Source organism: Myxine glutinosa, chromosome 2 (genome assembly GCF_964187855.1).
Source record: "Myxine glutinosa chromosome 2, kmMyxGlut1.1, whole genome shotgun sequence".
Classification (NCBI taxonomy): domain Eukaryota; kingdom Metazoa; phylum Chordata; class Myxini; order Myxiniformes; family Myxinidae; genus Myxine; species Myxine glutinosa.
In genome coordinates, this window is record NC_136262.1 from 34,161,002 (window position 1) to 34,174,701 (window position 13,700).

The 13,700-nt window shown below is 43.4% G+C and overlaps 1 protein-coding gene and 1 long non-coding RNA gene across 6 annotated transcripts in view; one reads left to right on the top strand and one right to left on the bottom strand.

The window, feature by feature from the left end:
- LOC137422652 (uncharacterized) overlaps positions 1–13,700 on the top strand; it is a 1,758,619-nt gene that overhangs the window by 1,254,942 nt on the left and 489,977 nt on the right. The gene's annotated exons all lie outside the window — the stretch shown is intronic.
- The window catches only part of TUBE1 (tubulin epsilon 1), a 38,017-nt gene continuing 24,550 nt past the window's right edge, over positions 234–13,700 (bottom strand). For 3 of the 5 annotated variants that reach the window (XM_078773119.1, XM_068108385.2, XM_078773120.1), the window contains 2 exons: positions 905–1,079; positions 234–714 (listed from right to left, as the gene is read on the bottom strand). In XM_078773119.1, coding sequence (XP_078629245.1) covers positions 556–714; positions 905–1,079 — 334 coding nt within the window. In that variant the 3' untranslated portion in view covers positions 234–555. Of the gene's footprint in view, positions 715–898; positions 1,080–13,700 lie in introns of all 5 variants that reach the window. The other 2 variants (XM_068108384.2, XM_068108386.2) reach the window with 1 other exon arrangement.

A 13,700-nucleotide genomic window follows, 5' to 3' on the forward strand; every position in this document is an offset into this window, starting at 1 on the left:
CACCTGTGTAAAACCATGAATTTGCGGGACACGTTCGTGAATGTAGAAGCAGGTCACAATTTATCAACCGAGAATATGCGAGATCCGTGAATGTCTGGGTCGAGGTGTATATTTATCTTTTTTGAAAATTAAAAAAAAAAAATCAAACGTCTTGGTCTTTATTGGGCTGTTGTATCTCATCAGGAGAACATTTTTTTAATGCCCTTTGTAGTTATGCAAGAGACAGAGACAAATGCAGGCACAAATCTTTATCAGAGCATAACTCCAATATATACATTTTAAATATCATTACATTGTGCATAGTGTTCATTTTTACGGCAAGAAGCGATTTCATTTCGATAACATCCATACATTTTTAGGAAGGAAAATTTGATAAAAATGGATTAAATTGTCAAACTGTACAAGAAGAAATAAAGATTAAATACAATGAAAACAAACTTTATATTCATTAATTACGATAATGCCAGGAATAAACAGTGCGAAAGCACATTATTAACAATTGACAGATTAATCTCGGAATAATTAAAAATGGCAGTGCTCACGTGCGGTTATCGCTTACACCGCGATGCGCATCCGTGGTACGGAGCGGGCCAAGTGGCTCCCTGTCCCTTCAAGATGGCCATATTCATCAATGACGGATGTCAGCGAGCTCAAAGCCTCCGAGAAACAACCCAGATCCATACCTGTCACTTCCGTGTAGTGATGAAGATGTGCCTGGAATCCAAGACGTCACACACGCTATTACATCCCTCCAAAACCATAAAGGAAATCAAGAAAGAAAAAAAACTTTCATTTATTTTCGTTTCACAGCAAACAAGTGTCTGAGAAAACTTGAGTGAGTCCGGTACCAGTGTCCCCACATGATCAAAAAACAGAAGCTGTGTGTTAATATACTTGCCATCACCTTGCGCTTATACAGCCTGTTGAAGTGCTCACGAATTCCCGAGAAGGTGTGCGTCACACACGTGTTGTTGGCCAGAGTGAGGAGCATGTGCGGTTGCCCCACAGGGGCCACCGAACAGAGTCCTGTCTTCCAGCCCTCCTGATTCCACGTAATGAAGTGTAAAGAGGATTTTAACCTGCAGGTGAGGGAATTATATCAGAAGGAAGGAGAAAACTGAACTTTAGAATGGATATAATCTGATGACTATTCCAGATAGAGTGTTGGATGGTAAAATTTACTATGGTAACACAATATATACATATATATTGTTATGAATTTTGGGGTAGTGACATATATAGATCCAGGTAGATCTGCATAGGTAGGTGCTCCGACTCCAAGCGTGTATAGACAATGACGGCCACCATTTGGAGGATGTCATCTTTAAAACATGATGAATAAAAACTGTATTGAATGAAGTTTCATGTGTGAAAATAATATCTTGATTATCTTTAACCATTTTTATTTTCATTCACCGTTGAAATGTGGGAGTTTTTTTTGGGTCACCCTATATATATATTACGGTTTTGCAATAAAAGACACCCCCTCTAGTTAATTACACAACAACATGTAGCCTGCAGTAGTCAGTTATTTCTTATGAAATGTACAGATTAGTTCCCTTACCATTGTGTTGTAATTAAAGCATGTATGCATCGAGTTAGGCAGGATTCCAACCCTTCGTGTGGTTGAAAGAAGACGTTGGTTCGTGGTGGGGGAAGAACGAGCCGTGAAACCTTCCCGAAGGAGGTAGAGCTGAACGACTGCACGTGCCCAACAAGCGACCAATCGTAGGTCGTGGAACCTTCCAGAAGGAGGTGGGGGGGGGGGGGGAATGACCGCACGTGACCAACCTCGGCCAATGGGAGGCCATGGAACCTCCTAGAAGGACATTCCACCCGATAAAGGCCCGTGCCGATCATTCTTCGAGCTCTCTCTCCTCGTTCGTCCTTCAAGCTGGCTGTGCGCCGAGCTGGTTCGTCCGTGCTGCCCTTCTCCTTCGTCCTCCAAGCTGGTTCTTCATCCATGCTGGGTCATCCTCTGTGCCGATCCTCCTTCGTGCTGTCTGCTGGATCGATCCGTACAGGAGTGGCCCCCGCCCGAGTCAGCGTCTGCACGTCCACCTGTACGAGTCTAACCGGTGTGTGATTCACACCATGTTTGAGTTTGCCAGGCGCCTATGTTGGGATTAAGATAGGTAAGAATTATTAAGTCTGCTTCTCGTTCTTTTTTCTGTGCCATTGTAAATAAAAGACGTGTACACTTCGTTTCCTTTCAACCTGTTCGTGTGCGTCCTTTAACCCATTGACCCAGCATTGTCCGAAACCAAATCCGGTTGCTCAATTCAGCCTGTAGATCACGCAGGGTAAAGCCGCGACCCACACCATGCGACCCGCTCGGCGCACCTTATTGGAATAAAGTGTGGGAATGTGAGGGGTTCAATTCCCGGTCTTCCTGGCCACGTTGTCTCGAAGGTATTCGGGTCACGACCGATAACCCTTCAACCCGTGATTGGTGGATTGGAGATGCTATGCAACCCGCCGGGTGCGAGTTTCGTCTCGCGGTCGACGGCCCGTGGACCCGGTGTCTGAGGGGAAAACGGGGACTTAACCCCCCCCCACACCCCCCTTAGTACGTCGACAGAACTGGGTTCCGCAACAAATATATATATATATATATATATATATATATATATATATATATATATATATATATACAGTCACGTGAAAAAGTAAGTACACCCCATGTAAAGTTTTGACTTTTTCAACATATTTCAACATACAGCTATTTGATCTTCATTTCAACAATATTGATAGATAAAGGTGATATAATATAACAAATATCATGAAACATTTACATTTTGTAGTCCATTGTATAATTTAAATAAACATAAATGCAAATTTCGCATGTGGAAAAAGTAAGTACACCCCAACATTTATCACTCCTTCAAATACCCAAAATTAGAAACAGGTGCACCAGCTCAGGTGCAAATGATTAGAACATCGTTAGAGAGGATCTTGGAGGAACCTGTCTTATTTAAACCTCAGACATTTAGTTTGCTTTGCTCTTTGTTGTTGAAGTGTGCGGCGTCACCATGCCTCGATCAAAAGAGCTCTGTGGGGCCTTCAGAAAGAAGGTTATAAATGCCTACGAGTCTGGGGAGGGCTTTAAAAAGACCTCCAAACAATTTGAAATCAATCATTCGACTGTCCGGAAGATCATCGACAAGTGGAGAAGATTCCAAACAACTGCCAACTTGTTCAGGCCAGGCCACCCCAGCAAGTTCAGCCCGAGAGCAGACCGCAAGATGCTGAAAGAAGTCTCTAAGAACTCCCAGAATATCATCACGGGACCTACAGGTAGCTCTTGCCACTGTTGATGTCAAAGTGCACGAGTCTACCATTAGAAAGAGGCTGCACATATTTGATCTAAATGGGAGGTGTGCCAGGAGGAAACCTTTGCTGTCCAGAAAGAACATCAGGGCAAGCCTAAAGTTTGCCAATGAACACCTAGGCAAAGAACAGCACTTCTGGAACAATGTGCTCTGGACAGATGAGTCAAAGGTAGAGCAATTTGGCCACAGTACCAGAAGACATGTTTGGCGAAAACCAAGGACAGCATTTGACCACAAGAACCTGATACCAACTGTAAAGCATGGTGGTGGAAATATTATGGTTTGGGGCAGCTTTGCTGCATCAGGGCCTGGGCAGCTCACCATCATAGAATCCACTATGAATTCTTCATTGTACCAGAGGGTGCTTCAGGATAATGTGAGACCATCTGTCAGAAAGTTGAAGCTCAACCGAAGGTGGACCTTGCAACATGACAATGACCCTAAACATACCAGTAAATCCACCAAGGAATGGCTGAAAAGAAAGAAATGGAGAGTTCTGGAATGGCCAAGTCAAAGCCCGGATCTAAATCCCATCGAGATGTTGTGGGGGGATTTGAAACGAGCTGTGCATGCAAGAAACCCCTCAAACATCGCACAGCTGAAAGAATTCTGCATGGAGGAGTGGGCAAAAATTTCTCCCAGTCGATGTCAGAGACTGGTAGACAGTTATAAGAAACGTCGACTTGAGGTTGTTTCTGCCAAAGGGGGCAATACCACGTATTGGAGCCAAGGGTGTACTTACTTTTTCCACATGCGAAATTTGCATTTATGTTTATATAAAATTATACAATGGACTACAAAATATAAATGTTTCATGATATTTGTTATATTATATCACCTTTATCTATCAATATCGTTGAAATCTCGGCTCTCTGCTCACCTTCACTCTTTCATTCCTCTTTTCTCCCGCCTCTGGAACAAACTCCCACACTCACTTCAATCACACTCCTCCCTCCAGGTCTTCAAAACAGCTGTTCACCACCATCTCTTATCTTCCCCCATCCAAAACCTTGATCTTTTCTACCCCCACTAATTCACCCCAGATCCACCTTGTTTGAAATTCCAACTTCTTTCCTGGAAGTCTTGGCAGTGTCCATATGTTTTATACCTCTCCCACCCCCCCCCCTTCCCATGCCTCCCCCCCAAAGCCCTCTCCCTCCCACAGTTCTCTCTATGTCTCCATGTCTCTCGGTCCCTGCTCTCAAATGTTGTGTTTGTGTCCTTCCCCCTCTCTCCCCATCTTGTCTACCGCTCCCGATGTTATTTGTTTTGTGTGTCTGTTTGTCTTTCTGTGTGATTAATGTTCGCTCTTTCACGAGCCTCGATCTTGTATACAAAAAAAAAAAGAAAAAAAAAAGAAAAAAAAAAGAAAAGAAAAAAAAAGAAGATCAAATAGCTAGCTGTATGTTGAAATATGTTGAAAAAGTCAAAACTTTACATGGGGTGTACTTACTTTTTCACGTGACTGTATATGTATATATATATATATATATATATAAACTGAACATCAAAAGAAACTTATCGCTTTCATTTTTTGAAATGTGCAGCTTTACAAACACGTTTCTTCAATTGTAATTGCTGATTATGTAACGGGAACTTCAATTCAATCACCTGGTTGATCAACAATGGCATGATTGAGTGGTTCTGTATAGGGATCTTTCCCTTTAAATAATGACCCTCATAATGAAATCCTTCAGTTCTCGTGGTTAGACATTCATTTACTGCTGTCTATAGTCACTCTAGACTAGAGGCTTCTGACAGGGAAAACAACAAGAAAATTCAGATGCCATGCCTGACATCTGAACAACGTTTAAGGGCAATTGGGATGCTTGAGGCTGGTGTAAGTCAGCGCACAATTGCCCAATGTCTTGGTTGCTCACAGCCTGCAATTTCCAACCTGGCCAGGCGTTACGGTGAAACTGGAACTGCGAATGATGGTCGACGAAGAGGAAGACCATGGGTAACCAACGCTGGATTGTGCTGCAGCATCTTCGTGATCGTTTCCGCCCTGCGCCGCAAACAGCTGCAGTGACAAAGGGTCGCCACAACGACCGCATCATTGTCTCTTCTGTGCGGAGGCGCTTGAGAAGTCGGGAGCCTGGTGGCAAGACGTCCTTGCAGAGGTCCAGTGTTGAACGCAGTGCATCGGCGGAACAGACTAACTAGTAGAGGAAACGAAAGTGAAAAAGTGGCTTAGAAATTGATTTGAAAATCATTTCATGTTAGACACAGGCATCCAGTGGGAAGAGTTAGGGCATGGGGTGGTGCATTGGGAAAGGGTGGATGCCAGCTGAGATTTTCCCGAAAAGGGTCATTTTAACCCCTTTTTTGCTAAATCAGTATTTCCGAAGAGTTGAAAAAGAGAAGAGACGTTTGTAACAATATCCCATTTATTTGCCCAGCCATTTTACTCTACATGGGGTTTTTATACATCATTTTGTTGCTGATGATATTGCCGACAAAATGCATCTCAGTATTTTAAAATATATATATAATTAAGGGGTTACCATGGTTACAGTGGGGGTCAAAGGTCAACCTATGGCAAAAATATATAATTTTCTCACACTTTCTAATAGATAGGCAAAATGCCATATAAAACTAAATTTACTGGTTCTAATTGCTTTTATTTATCAATCCTCACATAGAAGAGCAGTTTTTAGTGAGGGAAGATTGATGTAATACCCCTCTGTGGGCAATTAGTGAAGGGTGAAAATTAACCTTTTCTTCAAAAATACATAGAAATTGTGAAAAAAACCTCTGTTTTGTATTTACCGGTACATGGAATTGTTAAGTGTGATGTTATAGCATACAGTATGCATTGGAAAATGTCTCCAAACCACCGTGGTCAAGATTCCTAGTATTGTTTGAGACTCCATCAAAGAAGAAGTCCTCAAGGCTGGTGAAACAGGAGCATCCCTAGTTGAAACATTTGTCTCCACTCGCCTTATTGAGAAGTCAACAGACTTTCATGCTACATTATCTAGGAACAAAACACCATCAATAAGCAGGATGTACAAAGTAAGCATTCAACCAAGTGGAGCTGGCAAACAGAAAGAGATCAAAGCTGACAGGAATCTAATCCAAAGACTGTTTGTGGCAGCACAGGGAGGGAGAGATGTAGACCTGAATAATATCCTGAGGCATGAGCTTTCATCAGTCCCACGTGCACTAGCAGACACCAATGGGAAACTCCATTCTACCGACAAGTCCCAGCTTCAAGAAATGCTGACCAAGGACATAGAAGTGTCAAAAAACCTTCCCAAGAGTACAGCAAAAACCTGCTTGATCATCGACGGCCCTGCACTGATACGATACAAGCAATTGGCAAGCCTGAGAAATCAGAGACTTTTGGAGATCTGAGCAATGTATTCTGTACCAGTGTCTTAAACCGCTTTGGTCCCATGTACTCCAGGGTTGATGTTGTGTTCGATCGGTATCAGGAGGTCTCCATCAAGTCTGGCACAAGGGAAAAAAGAGCCGACAAAACCGCCCAATCAGACGTGTCATCAGTTCAAAGGACGTGAAGCTCCCCTCCAACTTCAACTCATTCCTCAGCCTCTCTGCCAACAAGGCTGACTTGGCAGCATTTCTTTCTGGATCTCTCATAGAGATGGCGGAGAAGGAGCTACAGCCAACATATGAATTAGTTGTTGCCGGCGGGTTTGAGGATTTGATGAGGGTATGGATTTCTACCGGCAGGAGCACCAACTCCATGAACGCAAACCATGAAGAGGCGGACACCAGGATCATCCTGCATGCCAGGGATGCGACACCACAGGGCTACCAGAGATGTGTCCTTCAATGCCGAGACACAGATGTCCTGGTTGTGGCACTGGGCCTGCGAGATCACCTATCTCCAGAGGTGTGGTTCAGTTCAGGATTGAAATCCAAACGTCCCTTCATCCCCATCCATCAGATCTCACTACCAGAAGACCAAATTCAGACAATTATTGCATTCCATGCACTAACAGGTTGTGACACAGTCAGCCAGTTCGCCGGTATAGGGAAGAAGACTGCGTTGAAAGTGTTCACTGAAGAGCCAGCATGCCTCCAGAAGATGGGGTCTAAAAACATCAGTGACCAATTGATCCAAGATGCTGAGAAGTTTGTGTGCAAACTGTACCTAAAAACACCCCTCTTACGGCAATTGATCAAGTTCGCCGAGAAATGTTCCTTCAAGGAAAGCGTTCGCTCGATGCTCTTCCCCCCTCCAAGGATGCACTGGAAATGCATATTCGTCGAGCAAACTACCAATGCCTTGTCTGGAAGGAGTCACTAAGCCCAGTGCAAGATCTGCCTGATCCAACAACCAGTGGATGGAAGAATGATAGTAGTGGAAACCTCGTTCCCAATTTGATGACCCTGAGCCCTCTTCCAAAAGCTTGCAAGGAGCCTGTGAGCTGCTTTTGCACATCTGGTTGTGGAAAAAGATGCGGCTGTTTCCGTGCAGGACAAAAGACCTGCATTAGTGCTTGCACTTGTAGGGGATCATGCACCAATTCACAGGATGATGATGAAGATGTGTAGGTAGTCGGAGCCCCGGTTCAAACTATGTTATCCGTAGGTTGTTGGCAAACAGAATAAAGTCTCAAACAATACTAGGAATCTTGACCATGGTGGTTTGGAGACATTTTCCGATGCATACTGTATGCTATAACATCACACTTAACAATTCCATGTACCGGTAAATACAAAACAGAGGTTTTTTTCACAATTTCTATGTATTTTTGAAGAAAAGGTTAATTTTCACCCTTCACTAATTGCCCACAGAGGGGTATTACATCAATCTTCCCTCACTAAAAACTGCTCTTCTATGTGAGGATTGATAAATAAAAGCAATTAGAACCAGTAAATTTAGTTTTATATGGCATTTTGCCTATCTATTAGAAAGTGTGAGAAAATTATATATTTTTGCCATAGGTTGACCTTTGACCCCCACTGTAACCATGGTAACCCCTTAATTATATATATATTTAAAAATACTGAGATGCATTTTGTAGGCAATATCATAAGCAACAAAATGATGTATAAAAACCCCATGTAGAGTAAAATGGCTGGGCAAATAAATGGGATATTGTTACAAACATCTCTTCTCTTTTTCAACACTTCGGAAATACTGATTTAGCAACAAAAAGGGTTAAAAATGACCCTTTTCGAAAAAATCTCAGCTGGCATCCACCCTCCCCCGATGCACCACCCCATTCCCTACTTGTTTCCAGTGGATGCCTGCTTTAACATGAAATTATTTTCAAAATGAATTTTTCAGGCTCATTTCCTCTACTAAACATGGTGTCTGCAGCATTGCCGCTGGACACAGCAACAGCGGAGTGCAGTATTGTTAAGCGATGAGTCCAGATTTTGCGTCCATGTTGCTGATGGGCGTCAACGGGTATGGCGCAGAGGTGGGGAAAGGAATGCATCATGCTGTATTCGCCAGATCAATCATTGGGGATGACCCAGTGTGATGGTATGGGCCGGCATTTCCACCCATTTCAGGACACCTCTGGTCGTCATCGAAGGCAATCTCACTAGTCAGCGTTATGTCAATGAAGTTTTGAGACCTCATCTGCTGCCATTTCTCCAGGCTCATCCTGACATCGCAGTTTTCCAGCAGGACAACGCTCGATCCCATGCTGCTCGCCTGACCACCAACTTCCTCCAGGAACAGGGTGTTGAAGTGATGCCTTGGATGCCTTATTCCCCTGACCTCAATCCCATTGAGCATTTATGGGATGAGCTTGGTCGACGTCTTGCATCGAGGAGATCAACAGCTGTCAATCGGCAAATGCTCATTCAAGACTTGCAGGAGGAGTGGGACAGACTCCAACAAGACCGCATCAGACGCCTGGTGCAGAGCATGCGTCGGAGGTGTACAGCCTGCATCACAGCTCAAGGAGGACACACACACACGATATTGAGGACTGCTGTCATTCTGTCCTTGACTCTTGGGAGTGTTGTGTCCATCCCTGTGTCATTTTGTTTTGACTGTATTCAGGTGCGTGCCTTTGTGTTGCAGTGCTGTGACTTTTGTTGCACCACACCTTGTGATGTTCATGCTTTTTGTTTTTTGCGATTGAGGCAACCTCTTGTTTATTGACATGTGTTTAGTAAAGATAGCTGAACTTTACCTGTGTTCAAATATTTTTCATTTTTGCATGGAGGATTTCAATGAGTGTGTATATATATATTATTTGAGTCTTTTGCACACTCGCTTTTGAGCTCTCTAGCCTGGACCTGAATCCAACCCAGTTATAAACTGCCATCATCCTTGCGTTTCGCACTCAGGGCGAGGCATTAATGCGTGTCCCACCCTTCAGATGGACGTTATGCTGGGTGCCCCATCTGCCAGCATTAGCTTGTGTAAGTTCAAAGAGATCTTGTAAGAGATCCAAAGGTGTCCTTTGCGAAGAGTAGGTGAGTCATCAGTGGCATCCTGAAAACCTACTTAGTCAAACACCAGGCCAGGGCAGTCAGTTTGGGAAAGACTGGGGCAAAAACGTTCCCACTGGCCATCCCCGAGGTGGGAATAATTGTGGCTATTAAAGACTCATCTGTGTGTGTGTGCGTGTGTGTATATATATATATATATACACACACACACACACACACACACACACACACACACACACACACACACACACACACCTTTTTCCAATGCCCAGCTGCACTAGCAAGACCAAACCTTACTGGACCGTCGAGACGATATTTTTGCAGAACCAACCCCAACCAAAATCAACAGCTTCATCATGAAGGCAGGAAATTATGTTTAAACAAACATTTAAACAAACATAATTTATTGTCTGCCAATTAAATAACAATAATTATAAAATGAATTCATTGCATTTCCTTGCAAAAATGTTTGCATATTTTGCAAAACATAACATGTCTCTTCAAGAGAAAAGGGAGCGATGAATGTGTTGGCTCCCGGAATGTTTGATCAGAATGTGCACGCTTTGAATGGCCGAATACTACAGATACATCTCTTTGTTTGTTTTTTTCCTCAGGCAGCTTGCGCTTATTGTCTACCGTCAGATTACTCATACCCTTAATAGATTTCCATATTATGTCTGGGTTTGTTACTGTCGAGGCAGAATAAATGGGCTGAGATGGCACAAAGTCCGTCCCGAGTCACGACATCACAATGAAGACCCTTACTAAGGCTAGGAGCTGGGTGTAGCCAATGAGCTCCTGGCATCAAAATGCCATTACACTTGGGCGTCCGAGCACTTGGCCATCTTGTCCTGACACCCTCTAAAGGACACTTTGGATAGGTCGTAACTGGGATTTGTCATTTGTTCTGCATTACCGAGATTTTCAAAACAAGAAACAAGTTGCTGAGCCTTGGTCCAGCGGACGACACAACATTAAATTTTCTATAAAAGAGATATACGTGATTGATGAGTGGCACAATAGATTGATTTGAAACGTATTTTCACACCGATATTTTCACTGGCCAATTGAACCAGCCTCGGGCCAGTGCGCAAATGAAAACCTAATATAATACTTATGCTTACCTAAAATGGGGGGACTGAACAAACAAAGTGCTGTTGTTCTACAATGGTAAAACATACAGTCACGTGAAAAAGCAAGCACACCCCATGTAAAGTTTTGACTTTTTCAACATATTTCAACATACAGCTGTTTGATCTTCATTTCAACAATATTGATAAATAAAGGTGATATAATATAACAAATATCATGAAACATTTACATTTTGTAGTCCATTGTATAATTTAAATAAACATAAATGCAAATTTCGCATGTGGAAAAAGTAGGTACGTTAAGTTGTAAAAAGTAAGTTGTTATGTTGCAGCCTTATGCTGAAATCGTTCAAATTCATTTTTCCCCTCATCAATCTACACTCAATACCCCATAATGACAAAGAGAAAACAGGATTTTAGAAAGTTTTGCTAGTTTATTAAAAAGAAAAAACTGAAATATCACATTGACATAAGTATTCAGACCCTTTGCTATGACACTTGAAATTTAGCTCAGGTGCCTCCCATTTCTCTTGATCATCTTTGAGATGTTTCTACACCTTGATTGGAGTCCACCTGTGGTAAATTCAATTGATTGGACATGATTTGGAAAGGCACACACCTGTCTATATAAGGTCTCACAGCTGACAATGCATATCAGAGCAAAAACCAAGCCATGAGGTCGAAGGAACTGCCTGCAGAGCTCAGAGACAGGATTGTGTCGAGGCACAGATCTGGGGAAGCCTACAAAAAATTTCTGCTGCATTGAAGGTTCCCAAGAGCACAGTGGCCTCAATAATTCTTAAATGGAAGAAGTTTGGAACAACCAGGACTCTTCCTAGAGCTGGCCGCCCGGCCAAACTGAGCAATCGGGGGAGAAGGGCCTTGGTAAGAGAGGTTACCAAGAACCCGATGGTCACTTTGGCTGAGCTACGGAGATCCTGTGTGGAGATGGGACAAACTTCCAGAAGGACAACCATCACTGCAACACTCCACCGATCTGGGCTATATGGCAGATTGGCCAGACGGAAGCCTCTCCTGAAAGTTTACAGTCCTCTCCTCAGTGAAAGACACATGAAAGCCCGTTGGAGTTTGCAGAAAAGCACCTAAAGGACTCTCAGACTGTGAGAAACAAGATTATGTGGTCTGATGAAACCAGGATTGAACTGTTTGGCCTCAATTCTAAGCGTCATGTCTGGAGGAAAAAAGGCACCGCTCATCACCTGCCCAATAGCATCCCAACAGTGAAGCATGGTGGTGGCAGCATCATGCTGTGGGGGTGTTTTTCAGCAGCAGGGACTGGGGGACTGGTCAGGGTTGAGGGAACAATGAATGGAGCAAAGTACAGAGATATCCTGAATGAAAACCTGAACCAGAGCGCTCAGGACCTCAGACTGGGCCGAAGGTTCACCTTCCAACAGGACAATGACCCTAAGCACACAGCCAAGACAACGCAGGAGTGGCTTAGGGACAACTATGTGAAGGTCCTTGAGTGGCCCAGCCTGAGCCCTGACTTGAACCCAATCGAACATCCCTGGAGAGACCTGAAAATGGCTGTCCACCGACGGTCCCCATCCAACCTGACAGAGCTTGAGAGGATCTGCAGAGAAGAATGACAGAAAATCACTAAATTCAGGTGTGCAAAGCTTGTCGCATCATACCCAAGAAGACTCAAGGCTTGTGTCATACCCAAATAATGCACCATTTCTTCCAGAAAATTGTTGAAATTTAAAAAATATTTTGGTATCCCCATATGTATTATTTTGCTTTGCAGTGGAACAAAACAAAAAAGCTGAAAAAAATCACTAAATCTTAGCTTATTCCACACAGAAATCCTAAAATGGCCCGGACAATATTCTGGGCACCTTTTAGAAGTTGGTAGAAATGATTAGATTTCAAGCAGGTAATTCTCCTTTACTTTGGAATTGAACTCACTTGTGTTGAGTTGCAGGTGCCTGCAATATAAAATTCACTCATTCAACCAGTTTGAAGAGAGAAAAGTAGTCATTCTGCTGTTTTGGGTCACTGTGTGTACCGCAATGAGCATGGACAAAAGAAAGAACACCAGAGAATTGTCAGAGGAGGCAGACACAAGATTGTAGCCAAGCATGGACAATCTCAAGGCTACGAGTCCATCTCCAGAGACCTAGATGTTCCTGTGTCCACCGTACGCAATGTTATCAGGAAGTTTAAGGCCCATAGCGCTGTAGCCAACCTCCCTGGACGTGGCCGCAAGAGAAAACTTGATCGAAGATTGCAGTGAAGGATTGTTCGAATGGTGGAGAAAGCACCTTGATCAACTGCCAAACAGATTCAAGCTGACCCTCAGACGACAGTTTTGACTCGCACCATCCTTTTCCAACTCAATGAAAGGGGGTTCTATGGTTAGAGACCCAGGAAGACCCCCCATCGCTGAGAAAGCCTGACTGGAGTTTTCCAAAACATACCTGAACAAGCCAAAATCCTTTTGGTAGAATGTCCTGTGGACAGATGAGACCAAATTAGAGCTTTTTGGTAAAGCACATCATCTCTATGTTTACAGAAAACAAAATAAAGCTTTCAAAGAAAAGAACATGGTGTCAATTCCCTACAGTCAAACATGGTGGAGGTCAAGTGATGTTTTGAGGTTGCTGTGCTGCCTCTGGCACCGGGTGCCTTGAATGTGTGCATGGCATCATGAAATCAGAACATTACCAAGGTATTTTGGAGCACAATGTTCAACACATCGTCAGAAAGCTGGGTCTCCGTCAAAGGTCATGGGTGTTGCAGCAGGACAATGACCCCAAACACACTTTAAAAAGGACCCAGGAATGGTTCAAGACAAAACACTGGACTGTTCTGAAGTGGCCAGAGCAATGAATGCAGATCTAGATCGCATTAAACACGTGTG